The sequence below is a fragment of the Epinephelus moara genome, chromosome 16 (assembly GCF_006386435.1).
Source record: "Epinephelus moara isolate mb chromosome 16, YSFRI_EMoa_1.0, whole genome shotgun sequence".
Lineage (NCBI taxonomy): Eukaryota > Metazoa > Chordata > Actinopteri > Perciformes > Serranidae > Epinephelus > Epinephelus moara.
Window position 1 is genome coordinate 19,579,476 of NC_065521.1, and position 23,476 is coordinate 19,602,951.

At 40.3% G+C, this 23,476-nt stretch overlaps 2 protein-coding genes across 2 annotated transcripts; one reads left to right on the forward strand and one right to left on the reverse strand.

Annotated features, from left to right (window-relative positions):
- The first annotated feature begins 1,697 nt into the window (after positions 1-1,697).
- On the forward strand, positions 1,698-8,109 carry ndufa4l2a (NDUFA4 mitochondrial complex associated like 2a). Its single transcript, XM_050065182.1, has 4 exons — positions 1,698-1,846; positions 5,346-5,431; positions 6,354-6,414; positions 6,532-8,109. The coding sequence occupies exons 1-4, from the start codon at positions 1,802-1,804 to the stop codon at positions 6,586-6,588; spliced, it is 249 nt and encodes an 82-aa protein (XP_049921139.1). The 5' UTR covers positions 1,698-1,801; the 3' UTR covers positions 6,589-8,109.
- Positions 8,110-10,651: 2,542 nt separating this feature from the next.
- Positions 10,652-23,380, reverse strand: LOC126402794 (serine hydroxymethyltransferase, mitochondrial-like). The gene is given in 13 exon segments (XM_050065050.1): positions 10,652-12,883; positions 13,395-13,502; positions 13,765-13,920; positions 14,367-14,466; positions 14,667-14,829; positions 15,805-15,944; positions 16,239-16,361; positions 16,503-16,584; positions 17,381-17,581; positions 18,695-18,774; positions 21,908-22,102; positions 23,188-23,341; positions 23,343-23,380. Coding segments are annotated over 13 exon segments (1,653 nt in total). The 5' UTR covers positions 23,366-23,380; the 3' UTR covers positions 10,652-12,755.
- Positions 23,381-23,476: the final 96 nt, after the last annotated feature.

Here is a 23,476-nt window from a genome sequence, read left to right on the forward strand (position 1 = left end):
CAGATCACACACACACACACACACACACACACACACACAGCTCTGACAGGTTAGTAGAGCTATCACCCTGTCTCACACTGGGATTTATTAGTGTCTGGAGACACCTTGTCTGAGGCTGATGAAGCTGTTATAATGAATCTCTGCTGTTAGAAAAAAACCTCCTCGCTCGCAAATGATCATTGTTTTTCAGTATTATTTTATGCTCATTTCATAGCTGAGTCTTTTTTTAAAGCATAGATGACAATAAGAGAGCCCCTTACAGTAAAAGCTGAATTAGAAGAAGACATATGAAGACATATGTTTTCCGTAAGTGCTGCTCAATTATCTGAGCACAGACGTGTGGTACGTGGAAGGTCATGGCATGTCTGTGAAGTTGAAAGTGAAGCGTTTATATGCCAAATTGAATTACATTTTCCATTTAAACTGGAGTGCAATGATAGAGACACTGGTCCATTAAACAGACTGGGAGGTGTTCTTATGATAACATAAAAATTTCACCGATCTCTGTTGGTTGGAAGTTAAATGTTTGGTTTATATCATCACTTTTGGGGTGGAGACAGACTGAGCAACAAGATAAAAACTTCACCTGCTGACAGCCCCAGTTAACTCAAAATGAACTCAAATGTTAACGTGACATTTTTATTCTGCTCTTCAGGCATCACCATATTATGTTTAATCTTTTTTTGAACCATATTTGAATCACTTACCTCTTAATGTACCCTTGTGTAAACATCGGCTGCATAAACCCGAGACTTCTTTTGCAATTAAGGGTCAATAAGCTGAGTAACCATGTCTCTAATTTTTCAATATTTATGTGTGCCAGTTTGTATCTAGGTCAGTCACTGTGTAGATTAGCCTCTTGAAAAGTCCCTAAAAGGAACAGACATTGTGATTGTGGTACATAATTATGTTTTGGAGTGTTCCTGCCTTTGTTGCCAAGATAATCAGTCAGGAGAACTGGGACAAAAATGGACCCAGTACTTTTGAAAAGGATCCAATATGAACGCATCATTGAGCAATCTGTGTAAATGTTTCTTTGTTATCATTCATAATATTTCTTCGTAAAAATTGTTTTCTCAACATTTATTTAATGTCTTTACTGAGAGACAACATGCTCACTCAAAAATGACATGAGTTGCAGCCCTATTTTAAGCTCAAGGAGCCTCATTCCTTTGTGTGGATCTTACCTTACTCTTTGTTGTAGCAGCTTTCACTTCAACTATGTTTTTTTGTGACTTGTGCTTTATACATCTTTACCATTATTATTTGGACAACTGCAGAGGTCCACAGACTCTATATATACCCCGTGGCCTTTTAAAGGACACAGTGTTTGTATGCTTTTCCATTTCCTCCTCTCAGCTCCCAAAGGGCCCAAAAGTCTTAGAACTGCAGTGAGGGAAATGAGGGAGAAAAACCCTCTGAGGTCTCTGCAGCAGCTTACACAACTTCTTCTGATTGAACACCCTGATATGAGCATCAAATGTCTCTAGCCTGGGTATTTAATGAGAATTTACAAGGATGAAACCTTATCGTTTGAATATAAACACAGTTGCACAATGTCCAGCACAGTATAATCACTCCAACAAGGGAGCAGAAGTAACTGTAATCAGATGTAAATGACCTCTTTCTCCTCCTCCTCCTCCTCCTCCTCCTCCTCCCCCCTCCTCCTTCCACATGCAGAGAGCAACAGGTTTAAATCCTGTCTGTGTACGGCTCTGCAAAGCTTGTTGATAACGAGGGGCCTGAAACACTGACTCTGAGCCATTTTTATTTCATGCATTGTTCCTAAATTTCTGGAGCAATGATATTTCGGACAGTAGTAATGCATGCTAAGAAGCACCCTGGTGTAAGTAATCTTTATTTCTCTCCTGTTTTGTTTCTTTGTAGTAGTTAACTGTCAGTCACAGCAACCTGCTATATCCAAAAAATGTTTTAACATGTAGCTAAAGTTTAAGTGAGAGCTGATGCATGATTCAATTTCCTGAATTTTGTCTGTAAAATAATTATTTTAAACTTTAAAAATTAACATGAAAATGCTTAAAATGTGGACATGCTTTTCTGAATGGAATCAGCATTTGGACAGCTCCAGTGTTGGTAATAGTGAGTCACATAATTATTCATCTCTGCACATTATTCAACATCAATGCCACATGCACAGCACTGTAAGTACATTTGGGTGAACAGTAGAAGCTAAGTTGCACCTACAGTCCCTTCTGTAAGAGTTCACAGTGAGTATATAAAGGATAAATAAATGTTATATAAGGTATCAGCTGTTGGTCTAGCTTAAGCTAACTTGGAGACCCTTCACACCGCTTTAATTCAATTAATATTCAGGTTTTCTAATGGACTACTAATCCAATGGCATTGTATTTCTGCATGTTTTTTATGACGTCGCCATTATATATTGATATGAATCTATGGTGTCATCATGGATTTAGCCTAATATACTGTATATTAAAGTGCTACACATAACTATTGATTAAGTCCTAGTAGCAGACAAACTTGAGCAGAGCTTGTCGAGTGTTGCTAAGTTAACTGACACAATCAGGCGTCTGATTTTGTCCCATCTAATCTTACTCTAACTGTAAGTCAGTAGGCTAAGCGTCCTCAGTGGCTCATTTAAAATCAAGCCAAATCAAGAGAGGCTTTGGGCTTTAAAAACAAACCCATGACCTTTATAAACACCCAAAATCTAAACTGACAAAATCTGAGCATTTAGGAAATGAGAAGCTGGAATAAAATACATTTAAAAATATGAGTTGTCCCTACAGGGGATTGGATTATTTCAGCAGCTTTTAACTGGCTCTGCTGTCACAGAGCGAAGTGACAGAGTTTTAACTTCTTGTCATCGGCCTCCCAGGAGAGAGGGAGAGAAAGAGAGAGGAGCTGCAGGGAGAAAATCCCTATGAGACTCTACCAGAGCGCCTTGATATGGTCTATCATCGTGACAGACAGGCTGAGAGACAGACAACCAGAGAGAGAGAGAGAGACAGACAGTGAGAGAAGCAGCAGGGAGCAAATCCCTGTGAGACTGTACCACAGCTCCTTGATCACAGCAGTCAGTCAGACAGACAGGCAGATAGAGAGAGAGAGTCAGGCAGTATGACAGTCAGAGAGAAAGACAGATATTCAGCCAGACAAATGGACAGTCAGTCAGACAGGTCAAGATGGAGAGAGGGTCTAATAAAGCCAGAGAGCCAGGCAGAGTCAGACAGACAGGTGGGTGCCACACTGACGCTGTGTCCAAAATTACTCACACCTCAAAATACAGCCGCACTTGTGTTATCTGAATTTCTTAGAATTATTTTAAATAATCAATATCATTTATGTGTAAGTTGCATTTTACTGATACAGATGTTTAAGACTGAACTTATTTAACAACTTAACATATTGTCGTATTCATCATATTGCAGTATTTAGGTAAATATACTAATACTTTCCGTCACCATAAAGCTAAAAAAGTAGTGATTAGAATAAGTGAATGATTTCAGTGTAAGCAGATACACAGGTGGATAGAGAGTTAACAGACTGACAGAGAGAGACAAGTCTTTAAAAAAAGTCTGAATGGGAGTGAGACTGTCAGACAGATGGACAGAGAGTCAGACAGACAAGTAACGTGTCAGACAGACGGACAGAGATTGATAGGCAGACAGAATTAAAGGCAGACGTGATGATCATTCAGGGGTGTTGCTGCAGATCTTGAGCTGACAGTAAAAAGTGTTTGATTCAATGATCATATCCATGGCTGGTTTTCTTTCTCTGGTTGTCTCTCAGTGATCTCTTACTTTAGTTAAAGTACCAACAAAACTGTCAGGATACTTTAAAAAGTAAAAGTTTTACACACTGGTAAAAGTGTTATCAGCAAAATGTTATGAAAATATTGCACTGCCTATGGATGAATGAATTTTACTGTTTAGTATTTTAGTCCAGAGGTCTTGAGCCTAGAGGTTGGGCCCCTCCAGTGGGTTACAAGCTAAATCTCAGGGATCGTGAGATGATTAATTGAGGAGAGAAGAAGGAAAAACAAGTCCCGCTGCACAGATTTATAATCATCTTTGCCTTTTTTAGAAAGCACTGGATGTTTTTACCTTTTTGGGCCTCAAACAATTATTAAAATGTAACCATATGAGAGGAAGAAACACTCTTTGATTAAACTGTGAACAACTCATGGACATCTGAAACATTAAATGCATTGTATTTTACATGCTTAGCATGTGTTTTATTGATGTTGGCTAAAATCTTAAAGCCCCAGTGAAAGAGAAGTTAGGGTGTCTTTAGCGTCTGTACTGTGACATATTTCCCAGTGAAAAGCAATATTTGATGTGCAGTTAAAAGAGGGATTTAAATCAAATTATTTATATTTGATTGGACCGCTAAAAAGAAGGCTGGTTCAGAGTTTAGAGCAGCTACAGCTGACTGCTGGCTATGAGCCAGCCAATGGCTTCACACACACCTCCCTCATTGTTAGATCAGGAGCAGGACGAGGGAGAGATGAATGAAGGAATTAGACCACAGCCACATTGTTTTGGAAATGAAAATAAAGGTTTGATTGTTGAGCAGTCGTCAGGGGGAGAGAGACGAAGCCTATCATATGGTCCATGTACTTGTTGAAGCAGTCCACTGTAAAATGCCTTGCACATAATCTGGAGCTGTCACAGACACCACTCTCCTCAAGTGAATATATTCTAATAAATGCACTTGGTTAGGTTCCTCCACTGCCTTACACACACACACACACACACACACACACAGACCACAGTAGTGTGTGTCAGCAGGTTCATAAGGATGACGCAGGGTGACTGAGTAAAAGCAGGCCAGTAGTTAATCCTCGGAGCTGTTACAGTAAGTATAATCTGCAGACAGGAAGTGACAAATAAGTATAAAGCATCTGGTCCAACAGCGGGCTGCAGTAAATCTCAGCTACTTCAGCAAAGACACTTCCTACTTTATAAAAACCTTGTGGAGTAAATTTCAAAATCACTAAATGTGAATTTGGGATGAGTTCATATTTTCTCTGGTGTTATTGTTGATGGTTGACGTGAGCTTCTCACAGTTGAATAAGTGCGGTGACTTTGAAAGAAAGCTGCATCTGCCCTTTTTAAATTCAAGAAATGTGCTTTTATATTTGCATATTCACTGAGACATTCAGCTGACACAGTGTCATGAGGCTGAAGCTCACTGAGGCTGATGCAACATAGGAAAGGAGCTACTGTTTTCCATCACGATGAGAGCTCAACCCAGTTGGAAAGCATCATGTTTTGGCATAAAATACCCACTTAATCTCCTCAGTATGAATCTTAAACATGTGTATATACATATTTGATTATCTCTCTCTGTGTTTGCAGCTCATCCCGCAGTTCTTCTTCATCTGTTTGGGAATGGGCGGGGCAAGTCTGTATCTGATCCGGTTGGCCAAAGGACCCCATGTCACGTAAGGACCTCTAGTAGACATAATATGTAATAGGTCATTATGATATTTGGCATTGGCCTAAAAATACTGTCAGGAATCTGCTTACTGGCTTGTTATTAGGGTGTGTTTTTCCTGGTTTAGACATCTATTTAGTTCTTTGATCACATTATTTAAGGACAAGAATGCAACAGTTTCCAAAGAAGAATCAGTGACCCCCTACAGGATGTTTACAGGATGAAGACCACCATCATAGATATCATTATGAAGATGTGTAAACAATCAAATGTTGGATTTTAGACTTCCTTCCTCTTAGAAATTCTGCCTGAAATGCAGATTTGCTAACATTTTAACAAGGCACGTGGGGGGTGATGAATAATTTCCACACTCTATCTAAGCAGAGGGTTTGCTTTTGTATTGTTACTAACTACAGGGATCCCTGCTCGCTTTTATCTCCCCCTCAAACCGCCTCTTCCTCGGACTTCCTCTCTTGCTGCTTTCCAAACTGTTGATTTACCCTCAGTGATAGTCCAAAAACATGAGACACAGCTAAGTGCTTTAAAGAAGAGCTCACAGGATGGTGCACTGTCTTGTCTCCTTGCAGGTCTTTCATCATTTCTTTGCAGCAATGGTTCTTTACAAGCTCGATGAAATTGTTAGAAAGCGTCTTGTGGTGATGGAACAGCAGGTTGAAAACACACGCTGTGTGCTGAGTTTGAATTTGACCCTCAACTTCTGGGCGCCTTTGCTTTTAGTTTATATTATCTTTTATTGCATGTAATCTATCAGAGCAGGGATGAAACAAAGCAGCTCTCAGGGGTATCAGATCACTTGTGTGGATGAATATTTGTGTGCTAAGTCTGAAATAAGAGTTTTCTTCGTGTATATTCAGTTCCCAAAGAGACTCAATTATCTCAGTTCTGTCTGTATTTGTTTGTGTGTTTAGCTGGAACAAGACCAACAACCCTGAGCCTTGGAATAAACTTGACCCCACATACCAGTACAAGGTAACTTAGCGTGCTACAATTATTCAGTGTTAGGAAACTGGGATTTGATTTCTACATCTCTGTTTGAATGTGAAATTGGATTCAGAAATGATTATTTATGATCTTCTTCTTCCCCAGTTTGTGGCCATCAACACTGACTATGAAAACCTGAAGAAGGAAGGACCTGAGTACTGAATGTCTCTGGCCTTGTCTCGTAAACCAGAGTGGAAAAGTAACAGCAAATCCCGATCTAGGGTCAGATTCACTCCCCCTCCCCCCCTTTATGTCCTCACTGAACGTGGAAGGTGAAATGGATCCAAGATCTGTAACCCTTTAGTGTCTCTATGCCTGTGTGATGTTTGCAAAGCAGCCTGTGATCTGGTAAATGTGACGAGGATTGTCAGTGAAGGGATCCTGAAGGCACATGTGAATGTTGAAAAAGTTGTACATTTCTACATAATTACACTCATGCAAGAGAGATATGACTCATGCTCCCCACTGCACCAGACAAGTGGTATTGCATGTCTAAGCCAATTGAATTGAAAACGAAGTTTCAGTACATTATTTTAAATGTTTCAGACATTAATTGGTTTCTGTTCACCTCTGTAAGATGTGAATTTAACAGACAATTAACAATTGACAGACTCCTAAAATCTGCTGTGTTATGCAAATAACATGAGTCTCTTCAGTCTTTAAAACTGCAATGCATGCATCTAAAAATGGTCATCATAATTGTAGTTAAAGGAGCAGCATGTGGGATTTAGCGGCATCTGTTGGTGAGGATTGCAAATTGCAACCAGTTGAAGCTTCTCTTAAACACAAATACTCAGTGTTTGTTTGTTTTGTCTGTCCTGGGCTACTGTAGTAGCATGGAGGAACATGCAACATGGAACACTCCGTGGACAAAGACCCGCTTCTATTGTAGTTATAAAGAGCTTGTTCTAATGTTGTGTTCATACCCAGCGTGAATAAAGCAATCAGCACAAGTGAATTACATGTAAAGTCAATGTAAAGACGTGATTGGACGCGAATTCCCACCGAGCAGCATGATTGGCACATGATGGACACGATGGGAATGACACAAAATGCAAGAATTAAGCAGCGCAAATAAAGCAAATAGCGCGATTGTCACATGCTTATTTCCGAGGGTTGAAAAATCGGAACTTTAGTGCTTCAGGGACGTATGACGCCAAGGATTTACCAGCGAAAGTTCATTCATCGATTCAACGATTTCATGCGTGCTTGACGCGAGTTATTCACGTGAATGAAGCAAGTCAACACAAAATATTCTAGCGTGCAAACTCGCGCGAGTAACAGGACGCAAAAATTCGAAAATTACTTGGTGTGAACACAACATAAAGCAGGGAAAACATATCATATTATATTCCATTTCTGCCAGTATGTCCCCCTGAATCCTACGCATTGGTCCTTTAAGGAGCTAAAACCTACAAACACCCTCTACTGAGGGTTGTTGTCTTCTTCTGCAGATTAAAATGTATGTTTTCCCATATGTTCTGCAAGTATGAAGCTTTAAGTAAGTCAACTTTCGATAAAATCTAATTGGCCTGCTGCAGTGCATGATGGTCAAATTAATGTGACCTGACTGCATGTGTTTCTTCATAACTGGCACGTGTTGTTGGTTTAGCAGCCACTAACTTCAGCAATGACTGTGTAAGTTATGATATAAAAATGCAGAGATGTATAAACTGGGCTGAATTATTTCAATAAACAACAAACTGTCTGTTTCATGTTTGGCTGAGAGTGTTTGTTGCCAACCTGTGTCGTGACTTTTCTCAACCACCTGCATGGAACAGAGTCAGATACAGATCTTTTTCCACATCCTACGATAAAAATACACAATCAGTAACTCTTATGGAACAGATCCATCTGTTGGCAGTGCAGCTGTCACTTTGCAGCCTGATTGGTGCCTCTATGACCACATTTACAGTGTGTGTGTGTGTGTGTGTCTGTGTGTGTCTGTGTGTGTGTGTGTGTGTGTTTGTCTGTATGCACTAGTGTGTGTGACAGCAGCCCTGTGCCTTTGATCAGCGACAGCAGTGGCAGGATGCTGAGCAGTCCCCCAGCATGGTGTTGATGTATGACAGCAGAGCACAGTGTGCGCGATCTAAGTGTACACACAATGCACACACACACACACACACACACGCACACACACACACACACACACACACACACACACACACACACACCAGTCCACATCGAGGCAACACTTGTATCTGTCCATACTGCAGACACAAACACTGATTACAGTACGAATGATGAGGTGAATCAGGTAAAAACTCTTTCTATATTTGACTCTTAACATCTAAATCCACATCTGTCTCTTACGAGGAGGAGGAAAGTGGTTGGTAATTTTCTTTTTAAGCCTGAACATTGAACTAGCATAAACAGTTAATCAAAAAAAGATCTTAAAGAAACCAAAAATACCACAAATGTAATGTGAGGGGAGTGAAGGTAAAATAAATATACATGTATGGGAGCTCTCAGGAGACCAAAGGATTTGTCAGTCCATCACTTGTGACTGGAAGGCATTTATTGTCTTTCTTTTTGAGAATATACATACAGTATTTATATCTCCCTTATTTTCCTGTTTATTAACTCCCTCAGAATCACCGTTGCTACTTCTGGGGGTTAGATTAAAAACCCTTGAATTCTTAAAGGATTTTTTTGTTTTTGTTCAGTGAAGGTGAGACTCATGTTTCATCATCTTAAGAAACCCTCAGACCTCCCTTCTGGCTCTCTGGGCTCATGCTCATCTCATTTCCTCCCCGTAAAACAACAAAAAGAGCAAATGAAGAGAGAAGAAAGAACAGCGGACATCAAAAAAATCATCCGACTTTTAAACACCACAGGGATTGTTGTGGCAATGAGGAGAGGGCTAGAAACCTAGAGCGATGGAGCATGAGGGAGTATCTGATTTCCCTAAAGGATCTTTAAAAAACACACACACATGCATACTGCGTCAAAGGAGTTGTCAGGTCATGAGAAACAGACAAAGAGATAAAGTGGATGGAGTCGTTATTGGTGCTGTGATGCTGCTTGTGTGTGTTTTCTGATGACTGAGTTGTGAGAGCTTCTCTGACCTTTGACCTGTGATTCAGCTGCCTGCTCTCTGCAGAGGGGACACATTCCTCTGGCACAAACACCAGCAATAACCTTCGAGTGACAAAATTGGAAGACACACTGAAGAGCCCAGCAGGACTCAAAGACGTGTGACACCAAACAAAAGTCCATTCTGTTCTTCAGTGAAATAAATATTAAGCGCTCCAATAGGCAGCGGTGGCAGCAGTGCTTCATGTTCGCAAAGCTCGTTTCGTGTCGCTTTATGAAAGACTTTGTGTCTCAGTGGAAACTTTCCTTTCAGAATAAGAAATAAATACATCAAAATAAAATAACAACAAAGTTTCATCCCACAGTGAAAGTGAGAGGAAGGCTCTTCTTTTCATCTGTCGGGGAGAAGAAAGATCTGACTGCAGCAAACTGAGAAACAGTGGGAGAGGAAGTGTTTCAATAAATAGGCGTGCAAGTTGTGAAGTTTTGTGAGGACAGTGAAGGACTCTGGTGTTACATAACGTTCTCATCTTCTCATGTATACATGATGAACTCTGTGTCTATTAGCATTATGTAATGTGGGGTAGCAGGGTGACATAAAGACACTGTCACAAAGATAATAATGGTATTAAAGGAAACAAGAACTTCTGCAAATGGCTGAATAAAGATGGTCTCACCTCGACCTCCTGCCTGTTTGTGTTTGTTTATAACAAGTACAGTCTGGTTATTAGCCTTCATGCAAAGAAGTTAGTTTTAACTGAAGACATTAAACACTTTGTCACATAGAAAACAACACCAGCTGGCCAGTGGAGATAAGACATCCACATTGGACAAACCAGGCGTCTGAAGCTCGCTGAAAACATATCACACTGTAACGTCCAATGTTTTTTCAGATTGTGAATCTCAGGCTATCTCCCTTGTCAGATCACTGTCACTGTCAAGGGATCAGCTTTTATTTTCTTTTTCTGGACTGTTCCCTCAAGTTGACAGTGAGAGGAAATGACCAGAGGAAATGCCAGCAGCTTAAACATGGATCAATGTTTATAAATGCTGCAGAGTCTCCTCCCTCCTTCCACTGTAAACATAAATCTTCTGCCTCTCTGACAAATGAATGTGTGTCACACGGTGGCAGGTATTCATAAACCCAGAGCTTATGAAATATTAGAACATTTAACGAACTTATAAACATGGAGGATCCGTTTTTATTACAGTGAAGATCTACTGTATATACATTGTACAATCTTTGTGAAATCTTTACAGTACAAATCAAAGTAGAGGAACAGGTGACATTATAGCAACAAAAAAAGCCTAGAAACATAGTTTGTGCTTTTTTATCTGTTTCCCCTTTAGGTTTGTGGTTTTGTGGGTGTGAACTGAGTGTGTGCTCAATTCCCAACACAGCTGCTGTGAGTATCCCAGCCTGGGACAAAGTCTGACGTGGATAAGGGCTGTAAAAAGAGCTTAGTGACAAAAGCCAAATACCTCAAACACTTACAGTCCTTTTTGACTTAATGCAGCAAACAACAGTCTGAAGAGTAAAATATATTAGAGTGAGTACAGCAGCTGTTGATGTATTAACTGCAGGATAATGTACATTACTCTGCAACATTTTAAGCCAATCATTTGCCTGCAGAAAACAAATGAAGTAGAAGCGCTGCTGGGTCTTAATATTAGTCACATACAGGTGCTCTTTGGATACTTCAAGTGCACTGTGTTTATTTAATCTTGTGAAGGGCTCATTGCACGAGTGAAGTATGCTCTTCATCAAAAAATATAAAATGCAAGTGCCCTTCAAAAACAATCCAAAGCACACTGTGGGGTTTGTGCAAAGTCATTTTAATTTTTGCACAAACCCCACAGTGTGCTTTGGATTGTTTTTAAAGGAGACTTAAAATTTCTATTTTTTGAATGAATTAAAAAGTCATTCAAATCATTTCTCCATATCTAGTTGGTTCAAACATGACGGTCCATAAACGTTTTGCACATAATAAGTTGTCACATTGTGATAACTTGGGTTGCTAATACAATGTAACCTTCTGATGTGATACATTTCTGAAAAGCACTTTAAGTCCCCCACATTTAGCATTTATAGGCTGTATATAAACCTTTAATTCATGGTTTATAATGCAAATTAGCAGGCTGCTCTCATGCACTGTTTGTAGCTCTTCCAACAAAAAGTAATGCACCAAAATTCATACATCTTACATTATGATGAGCCAATAATTTGTCCATAACCAGGGGCGTCATAGTGGGGGAAGAGTGGGACTGAGTACCCAGGGTCCCAGTGCGAGAGGGGCCCTCGAAAAGCTTGGAATTAAAAGGTTTCTGTTATTTAAATTTTTAATTTCTAAGTAATTAGTGCCATAACTACATTAAAATTGGCTGAATAAATCAGTTAGGAGACTGAACTTTGTACAAAAACATAGTGGCCCCTCTCACCCCTTAAAGGTGCAAACTAGTCCACCCCTGCACTAAGATTTGTCTCTAAATGCAGCTAAAGCTGAGCTATGTGAGACAGCATATGCTGCTGAAGCACCATTGTACACTGTCATGCCTTTTCCCAAGAAAGGGAAACCGGGGTTTCAAAAACCAATAGAAAGAAAGAGAGGAAAGATAGAGAAAGCACTTGTGAGAAAAAAATTCAAATTGGATCAAGAGAGGAAGGGCAGGGGCCCACAGAGACTGCTTTTGCAGAGGGCCCAGAATTTGGTGCTGCGCCCCTGTTTGTAACCCATGTATTTTGGAAGACTACGTGTGCATTTTCTTAGGGTATCATATGAACCATTGTTTGAGAATCTGTTGACTATACTGTAAACAGACATTCTTAAGTATTAATTAATGTACAGTATTGGTCAACAATTATAGCTTCTCATGCAGACACATTTAAAATGATTACATCTGTGTGTTACTACCTCATCATTCATCATCTGTTTTAACAGCAGCCTCCACTAATGGATGCCTCACAAGAGGAGTTATAGTTGCTGACAAATACATTCGTAAACACTTGAAGTATATCTGCATTATCTGGCAATTTGTATTCAATTACTTTTTATTGATTAGGCTTTAAGACATCATATTGTATTTTTCATATTATTTGGCAGATATGAAGTCATTAGCTGTTATGTAAATGTATGTGACTGTGTGTGGAGATGACTGCAAGGCTGCACGTTGGCACAAGTTTCAACTCACATGATTTTCAAACATTGCTCATTTTCCATCAGAGGAGTAAAGTAAAGTAAAGTTAATGTCCGTGATGTGTTGGGAAACTGCCTTTCTGTGTTTGGTGTTAATCAGTGGTCAGTGAATCCAGGCATGGGGAAGGGTCTGGCGAATAGCTCCACCCGCTGGCGGAGCTCTGCGATGCGCGACACTGTCTCTGGGTCCTCCAGCAGGAAGGACTTGAAGCTTGCCAGATTTCCTGATGGGAGACGGAAGAATAAAAACAACAAGCTCAAGGTTTTAAATCTGCCAGAAAATATCTTTTAGTGCTGCTGATTGTTTTGGGAATCTGTTCTTTGAATGTACTTGAAAACCTCTTAATTAGAGACTGTACAAAAAATGTAAGAGTTTCATTGAACATTGTATTTTCTATTTTCTTCACCGGGTGGTGTAATGCAATACAATACAACAGCATCACAACTCCATCCTCCAAAATTAGCATGCAGTTGAATCAAACCCCCTCTAAAAAGAAGGTTTTACTGCAGGACATTAGATTTAGCTAGGTGTACCTAATAAACTGGCAACTGAGTGTATATTTATATGAATATGAATTTGTACAACACTCACTGAAAACCTTTAAAAATGACAGATTTGCACCCCCTTGGAGCACATCATTGTGTCATTTTTGAACACCTCTGAAAGCCTTCTAAACAAACATGTCACCACGGTGTGTCTAACGCTGAAACCCCAAACCCTTGCTCCCCTCTCACCGGTCTTCTTCTTCACATCCAGTGCAATCTGAATCCCCTCATCAATAAAGTCCACGACCTTTTCAAAGTCTGCTTCTTTGAACTGTCTGGAGGTCAGAGCCGGAGTTCCTGTAAGAAACAATATTATTATAAAATATTAGGGGTGAGGGACACATACTGACAGGCTGACTGACAGGCCGATGGACATACAGACAAGTACGTAGACAGACAAAAGCAAACACATCACAGAGACAGACACACAGAGGGAGAAGAAAGGATCCAGTATCATATAGGTAGGACATCTGACTGGTTGACAGATTCATGCCCAAACAACCTCCACTCCTGCAGCTAACACACCCTGTACACACTTTAAATCTGCTCATTTGAGTACCGAGCCTGAGTCCTCCTGGAGTGAGAGCGCTCTTGTCTCCAGGGCAGGTGTTCTTGTTGGCGGTGATGGACACCAGCTCCAGGACCCTCTCAGCTCGAGCCCCGTCCATCTCGCGAGGTCGAAGGTCAACCAAGACCAAGTGGTTGTCTGTTCCACCTGAGATGAGGAGGAGAAAGAGGAGGAGGAGGAGGAGGAGAAGGGACGGGGGGATTGAATTGAATTTAAATTTGACTCAGCTCAGGGGAAAAAGTGTTTGACGGATGATAAATTGCCTTCACTCTCTTCTCAAACCTTTATACAGACAATGATAAAGTTATCATCACTTTCCTCTTAATATTGGCTTTTTCCCTCTATTCAACTGTCAAGCCAAAGTTACGTGAACTTTTCCAAAGTCATGGAAACAGAATGCAAATTAGGCTGGAGCAAATAAAGAAGCAATCCAAAAGCAATTGCGTCAGGTGGTGGAAATGCAATATTACTCTGAATACTAAATCTAATTCCATATTCAGTGGGGGGAAAAACCCCTTAAAACGTAAACAAACTTTCCATGTATATGTGTCTTTTTTTTTACAATACCAACTGCATCTTTATTCTCTCAGTACCTGACACCAGGGTGTAGCCTTTCTTCAGCAGAGCATTAGCCATGGACTTGGCATTCAGCAGAACTTGGGCGATGTACTGTTTGAACATGGGAGTGGAAGCCTGCAGAGACAGAAATGATGCTGTGTAACAAGAAAGACCATATCAGGACACTCCAGATGACTTGTATGGTTTATACATGAGCTGCTGAAATTAAGCTGGTGTTGAAAACGTTCTGCAGAGTGCTCTCCCAAAGGATTTTCTCTCTCATTTGCTTTTGTAGACTATTGTTGAATACTAATGATTAATGTTGATATCTGGACCTGTCTGAGGGCGACGGCCACCCCTGCAATGGCGTGGTTGTGAGGTCCACCCTGAAGTGATGGGAACACGGCAAAGTTCACCCTGTCCTGGAGGTCATAGGTCACCTCCCGTCCTTTCTTATCCACAGACCGCACACCTTTCCGGAAGAAGATCAGTCCGGCCCTGCAGAGTGGAGAGAGGAAACTGAACTCAGCCTGAAATGTTGCTGTAAGAATCTCCCCTTGACAATAAACAATATGATCCTACTCATTATGTGCATGTTACCACACACAACCACATGATTTCAGGTCTCATTGTGACATTGAAGAAGGCAAGAAATAGTATTTTCACAGTTATTTTAAAGGTCCAGTGTGTAGGATTTAGTGACATCTAGTGGTGAGGTTGCAGAGCTGAAATTTCTCCCATATGCCAAGCGTGTAGGACAAGGTGGCCAATGCGAAAATGCGGATGGCTCTGTCCTGAGCCGGTGTTTGGTTTGTCTATTCTGGGCTACTGTAGAACAACATGGTGGACACCTTGGAAGAGGACCTGCTCCATATGTAGACATAAACAGCTCATTGTAAGGTAACGAAAACACAATGATTCTTAGTCTTCAGGTGGTTGTTAGTCTGAGTGGGCGGAAGTTTGCTGCAGAGATCAGCCTCTCATTGGGCGGAACAAGCCACCCGCTGAAGTCCCGCCCTACCACCTCCGGTTGTGTAGCAGTTTTCAACCGTTTTCAACACGTCCTTTACTAACTTTTGCGGTGTTTGATCTTGCGGGGATGTAGCCATTTTTCTGCCATGGTTCACGTCCTGTAGGCGATATTTTTGTGGGCGTGTTACACCAAAACCTGTTTCCCCCCGGCAATATTTTTGCAAGCGCACCGTTGCTGTGGCACCGTCCAGAACGATTGTGATTGGTTGAAAGAAGTACAAGCAGCCGGGGCGTTTTTTTTCTCCAATCTCACAGTGAGAGTCGGCCCAGCCAGACCTTTATTTTCTTGAGAAAGGTCCGGTGAGCGAGACTAGGTGATTGTAAACTGAAAACATGAATACTGTATAGTAGATGCTCCTAAATCTGACACTCTTGACCTTTAACACCTTGATCTGACCACCATTAGCACCTATCACTCACACACAATGTCCAGTCCCTCACCTTGCTCCACGCAGAGACTTATGGGTAGTGGAGGTGACCAGGTCAGCGTGCTGGAAAGGAGAGGGAACAGCTCCTGCTGCCACCAGGCCGCTGATATGAGCCATGTCTGCCAGCAGGTAGGCATTAAGCTCCACACACAGCTAAAACACACACAGTCAGAAAAGTTTAATCATCATCATCATCATCATCATCATCATCATCATCATCATTCCTTTAACCTGTTTTCTCTTATTTAGGTTTTCTATTTTTATTGCCCTTATATTTGGCTATTTTCTTGCTTTAGGGATTAATACAGCTTTTTGAGAGAGGGCTGTGAAAATGTTTTTACCACTACTTTTTTAGGATACAACATAGTGGACTTAAATGGGGTGCACTGTCTCCCAAGTGATCTACTAGGGCACCCCAAGCAGACATAATTTTGAGATATGAGGTACCTTCTTCATACGAGGGTAGTCAATGAGGCGAGCGTAGGCACTGGTTCCTGCTATGATTAGTCTGGGTCTGAAGAGTCGGGCTGTCTTCTCCAGCTGGTCATAATCTATCAGACCTGTTTTGGGCTGAGTTGATACAGGAGGAGAGAGGAAAGTGTTACACACTATAGTAAAAAGTGAGTACTTTGCAATTTGTTAACTGTTTTCTTCACAATTTTGGTTGAAAACATATATTTTATTTACAAAAAGTAAAGCTAAAGTACTCACATCCAGCTTGTAAGGCATCGATTCAAAGTAGATGGAGGTGGCTGAGATTCTCTTGGTGTCTGTCATGTAGCCGTGGGTGAGACTAAAATATAGCAGAGTTAAAAAAAAGCATGCATCCCAGAAGTTCAGTGAGTTCTTCAGCAGCATCATGAACTTATTCTGACCTCTCTAGATCCTTATTTCTCTTCCATATGAACAGTATTATTTATCATTCATCTCAATGTATATGAAATGTTTGTATCCATTTATATCAAAATCCAGTCCTTCAAAGTTACTCTACACCTACCAACTCCCTGCCAGCCATTATTTAAGTTTTATATAGTGTCTGGCGTATAAAAGTTGCAGGTCTGCATTCATCTTTAGGCTAACGATCGCCTGCAGCATTAATATGACTCAGATGTGTATTTGAGTGTCAGTTATTGTTTACATTTTCCACACTACGGTGGCTGTAGTTAAAAAATATATTCATTTCAAAGAGGGTGGTATAATGTGACAACTCCAGACTGTGTGACTAACATTTTGTCATTTCCATTAATTCCCCTTGAAGTTAATTCCCATAAAAACATCCAGTGTCATGGAGAAAAATGTCAAAACCACTCAGGCAAAATCTCACAACATTTCATGGCACATTTAACAAAACTGTAGCAACTTATAACATAATAACTGTCAGATAATGTCTGCCTAAATACACTGAATGACAGTGATGGCACAGCATCACATTATGACAGTGATTACTTATTCTATTTTATGAAACATTTTGTAAGAATCATAAGAATTTGAGTTATTACATCATTAGTGTTACTGTATGGTTTGATTCAGAGCGTTGTTTCTGTCACTGAGAACCCAAAGCTCTGTACATTAAGTGCATGTCCACTCACTGTCCTCCATCAGGCAGATCCAGGCCCATAATGCGGTCATGAGGCTTCAGCACAGAAGTGTAGGCTGCAAAGTTAGCGGGGGACCCAGAGTACGGCTGGACGTTTATGCCCCACAGATTTGGGTCCAAACCGAAGGCATCGAGTGCTCGTTTCTGACACAGGAGCTCAATTTGGTCTACAATCTCTGCACCTCCATAGTACCTGAGACAGACAAAATGCATTGATTAATATTTGAAAATGTCGCATTTTATTGTATTGTATTATTTTGTATCATATTGTTTTATATCATGTGGCATTATAACACATCCCATCCCATCCCATCCCATCCCATCTCATTATATTGCATTGCATCGCATCATATGGCATCTCATGATATCCCATTGCATCATATGGCATAACCACTGAGAAGATTCGTGAGTACTTACTTCTTTATTTTTCATTTTCCATTTCTGATGAATTTTTATGCATCAATTTGTTCCTCTTCTGTGTGATTTTATGGAGAATGTCTTTAATTTTGTCAAAATAAAAATCCTCTGCAGCTTTCATGTTTTTGCTGGGGAGGACAACTGCACATGTTCAAAATATTGAGTGGGATGTGTCCCCTGCGTTCCCTCTAAAATCTACACTTATGCGGATAGACCTAGCTTATACAATGTAGCTAGCTAATGCTAATGTTCCGGAAAGTTTATGTGTTTCTAGGCAACAGTTCAGTCCCATCGGTTGTGGTAGAATTTGTATTTGCAGAGCCAACAAATCATAATCTGTTTGTAACTAATAAACAGCTATACATTGTTTTGTTGTGTATGTATTGCATCTCATCATATTTGCTACATATTGTATTGTTAGGTTTTGTATTGTTACATATCGTATTGTTTCTTATTCTATCATTATGTATTGTATCAGTGTTTATTGTACGGTTACTGAGGAAGGCACAAGCCGACACGCGTTGGTGTTTTTAATGACTCTTGTCCATTAAATAAAGGCTTTTTAATTTTTCCAAACCAACCTGAGTGCCTGGACTTTGATTTTTTATGCCTTCCAGATTTTCTTCTACATATTGTATTGTATTGGGTTGTATTGCATCATTACATATTGTATGTTGTAGTGTTTCATTTCATATTGTATCGGGTCATTTCGTATATTACGTTGTGATATCCTATATTGTATTATGTTGGAATGCATCAGACACATTCTAGAAGAATCGTCATTAAAATAAATTTCACAAATTAATACAGTTGGCCTTCTGAAAACATTTCAGAGTTTTGTAATGACCGTAACAATATATTTTGTAAAATACGCTGTCCCTATAGTTACCTTTGTCCTGGGTAACCCTCAGAGTATTTGTTGTTCAGACAGGAGCCCTGGGCCTCGAGCGCTGCACGGCTGCAGAAGTTCTGACAGGACAAACAAGCACAGTGTCAAGATCCACAGCCACATACTGTACTTTTTTTTTTTTTATAACATGTTTATATATTCAGAACACTGTCACCATCCAAATATAACCTTTATTCAGCTGGAAAGGGGTGACTGAACACCCCTGCTCCTTTTCAGCAGTGCCCAGCTACACAGTACAACCACAGTCCAAACATGAATCCAATCTGCCATGTAGTTCAACTGCAAGCATTTGTCTAGCAAATACCAATTATAGAAACAATAAGACAGGTCCCAGAGTCAGAAAAGGATAATCAAGGCTATTTAAATCTGTTTAATTTGTTGCATAAATCTTACAAAAAGTTAATCACAGCCTTTTCTAGAAGCTGCAGAACTGAATTAAATTAGCTTATCTAAAAATATTAAGTATTAGAGGTGCTATAGTCAAATTAAAAGATGGATATTGAGGAATCTAACTAATACTGAATCTCTGTGGGGTTCAGCACAGTGTCAAATCTACCAAAGACACTTGAGAGTCAGAGGATAGATGGAGCTGCAGAAAAGGAAATGAATGTAAATGAATTTTTCTCCCTGTCTGAGTATCTTTTTTTTCTCCCAGTCTCACTTCTGCTCATCTTCTCTCTCTCCCTCTCTCTCTCTCTGGCCTCCTCAGCCGCCCCCTCTGCCTTGTTATTATACTAAACCTGTCACTGTTCAGGGATCCCTCAATCATTCCTGTGGGATTTAAAACCGGTCCCTTATGTGACACAAAACTCTCTCTATGACATTTCAGAAGACTATCTTGACACACACACACACACACACACTAACACATACATACACATACAGGCACACGCAGGATCACCCCTCCTCCTCTGTCACTGCTTAAAATCTGGAGATCAATGGGAGAAATCAGTGAGGGAACCTAATGGGATCACTTGGCTGTGTTCCTGAAGAAAAAAAAAAACGGTGGCTCTCCATTGGGAGTCAGCCTGCAGCGGCGACTGACTGACAGCACAAGAAGATGAAAATCTTTCAGATGTCATTGTGACTGATAGTGCTGTGGATTCATAATTGCTGGAGAATAGAAGAATGAAAGCTCCCTTCTTTTCCCACAGCTTCCACTTAGATGGAATCACTGACTTGCGAGGTGAAAAATGCGAAAGAAAACTCTCTGAAGAAAACAGTTAAATTCTAGAAACTACATCCCTGGTGACTCGCGGTTACACTGCCAAAGGAGGCTCCTCTGCAGTTTAAGCTGCTCATCTTGCTTTCTGTCTAACTCGCTGCAGTCATTAGCGCCTCTGTCTACAGGAAATCACAAAGGATAATTAGCAACATCTCCTCATCGCCTTTATTCACAGTTTGAACAGCTGCTGTCCTGCAGAAGAGACAAAGCATGTTTTTGAGCCAAACATCCTTCGCACCAAACCCCATGTAGATAATGAAGTGCACTTTGTAGGCTCACTGTTTACCTTTTAATTTGCACATACTGTTCTGCGATGATAATCGCATGTAACTACGATAACTGTGGAATATCTATGTTAGTTTGTGTGGCTGAGAAGTACTTCCAATTTTACATTCACCATGGTTGACATTTAAGTTAAATTTAAATGTTAAATGGGTGGTTGTCAAACTGTGGAGCAGCATAGAGCCACTGCAGGTGGGATGTGGATGACCTGGGGAAAAATATGAAACGAAACAAATTTGAATGAATATGATCAGAGCAATAGGAAAAATAACCAAACAAGAGTTTGCTTATACAATTAAGCTAACCTTTATTGTTCTAAAATTCAGCATGGATCTATTGCTGTAGTCAAGACCATCTAAACCTGAGACAGAGTCAAAACCAAGATCAAGGCAGGGCGAGATTCATAACACGCTTAGAATAAAATGTGGAACATGCAAACCATTGTTACTCCTCAAATCGATCCACATTCCCACAGAAATACCCACAGAAAACAAATGAAGATTCTTCTTCATTCACCTCTTTTTTTTATTATACTGTTGATAGTTTTTGTGTGAAGGTATAAGTGTATCATGAGAAATGTCTTGATAAAATAGTCAAAGGGAAAGTGAATTTTAGGTGTGGGAATTTTCCTTTGTTTTCTATGAGCAAACAAGCAGAGCTGAGATCAACTTTATTTATTTAGATTTATTTAGATGAGCTATAGAAATTAAGTGATATCCCCACAACTGTGCTCTTGACCGGTCTTGAAACACAATCCCCATTGTCTGAGACCGAGACAAGACAAGGTAAAAAAGCAGTCTAGTGGGAGATGAGACAGAAACTTTCAATAAGTGGTCATGAGACTTAGACTGATCTCAAATACTACAGTACTGCATGGATCTTTATTAATTAAAAAATGTGGGTTGAGGGTACATTAACTTTTTTCAGCTTCTGAAGAGAGGCTTGACAGACAAAGAGAACCACTGGTTTAATGTACGTTTGCAGAGTGACAATCAGTTGCTGTCTGGTTTGAAATTATATTCTAGCACAAGCTCATTTACTAACTCATCTGAATGGAACAAGCAGTTAAGACAAAGAAAATTGATTTTGGCTTTTGGAAATGCTGTACAGCAATCCCTCTACGGGTTTATGACTCCAAACACACCTGTCTTTCCTCCGCCAGTTTCACACACAGACTGAGGTGTGTCGCAAGACACTGAACAAACATTTAAACAGTCACTTTTGATCCTCATTGGTGGACTCATGGGTCATCACAGTTTACATTCAACGTGCAATTTCTGAGAGGGTTATACAAGGTTAAGCTGCCATAGTAAGAATACCGTAGCTACAGGTTCATAGAGAATAGTGTGAACAAAGGAAAGAGAGGGGTGACAAATCTTGTTGCATTGTGCTTTTTAAATTAATCTGCGGTTCCTGTTGTCCTTGTGACTGTGTGTCTAGTATTCAAGGCTGTGGAGGAGACTTTAGACTAAACGCTCCCATTTCTTTCCACCTTTCTGTCAATTTTCAGTTTCAGTTTGAATAAGCTTCACTGGCAAGACTAATTATTGTAAAATGAATTAAGGTGGCCTTAACCTTATCAATAGTTAATAATAAATAATTAGTTTTATTATGGGTGAATGTGAATCATGCAGATATTAAAACACAAAACATCTCCACTCCACTGCTCCTGTCTCTCTCTTTACCTCTGATGCAATGAGCTCCAGTCCCCGACACTGCCTGTCCTTCTCCTGCTGCAGGAGGCTCCACATCTCTGGGTCATCCTGCGCCAGGCTCTCCTGCCCCGTCCACCCGCTGGCACTGCTGAGGCCTCGCCTGCTTGACTCCGCTGTGACCTGCCCCTCTCGGCCCACACATCCTGAGACCCTGAGGAAGAGGGGCTGCATAGTGTGGTGGATGAACAAACAATATTATCATTTCAGTCAGCAACTACATGTCCACTTCTTTAATAATAGTTGTAATAGTTGTCTGTGTTTGGGAAGGACCCTGGAGGGTTGGTGCTGTATTTCTTGCTGTTCCATTTAACAACCCAGTGTAGTAAATAAAACCTTTAAGAGGAGAAAAACACCACGTCACAGGATTTGATGCAACTCTCCATTGTGCTATAGACTGTCTGTTGCAAAGTAAAAGTTTCTGAGGGGTTCTTTTTTGTTGTTGTTTTCCAAGATTGTTCCTTTGGTGTCTTTTGAAAACCTCAGGAAGAGTGAGCCTGTGCAAAAACACTTTCATCACTTAAAATTATAATACTTTGCACCGGGGGTTTGGAAACAAGGGAGTTAGAATAATGTGTCTTTTGATGTTCTAAACAATCCATTAAATGAAAGGCAGTGAAAAAACAAACGTGCTATTCAGTGGAGCGGTTACAGAAAACCTTGGACATGAAAACAGTAACGTGGGCTGGCCACACGCGCAGTGACTTATTTATCAGGGTCTTGTTTGTTGAAGGGAGCTTGTAGCTGCATGATAGTTGCGTAACCATGTGTTACTTTGGCCTAATAGAGAGATTACCGCTCAAGCATAAACATATGTTGAAGCAAGTCTCCTTTCATCTTTTGTGTTCATTATGTTTTCTAAGCCTTTGCTAAATTAAGTCTTGCATAAAGCACGCACTGTACAGGCAATTTCCCTTCAAATACAACTATTCTGGGATGAACAGTAGCACCCTTTTCAATTTTGACAACCTGAGATAATCACAGTTATCACACAAACACGGTGACACTTATGCAACTGGACTGAAAATTTGGAAAACATTAAGTCGTATACAATGTGCATCCTCTAACCACACATTTCTATCATGGTTGAGGTGACATCGGGTGACAGGCTGACCTAGTTTGCAGTAATAAGTGATTTAGTTACAACTGGTCTTAGGAGATGGGGTGAGAGATCTTTTAATGCAGACAAGTGTATCTGTGCTACATTTACAAAAAGCTCTAAAATAAATACATTATTAAGCAAATGTACTCACCCGTAATGTTTGCCGTAATGACAGAGAAAGCATGTCTGTGACAGCTGAGGGCTGGGAAAGCAGAAAACTTTTCAAGGTGCAAAGGGTGAAAGTAAAATCAGTACTGGAGGAAAGCCAGGGACATGCGTACTTTGTGTCACTGATAAAAGTGACGGCAACAATAAATCATCTGTTTCATCTCACGCTGTATCAGTTCTTTGAAGAAGAAACATCTAATCAGTCACTGTACACTGAACAGGCAAAGAATTCATTTTATAGGAAAAGCAAAACACTTGAAGTTTGAGTTTCA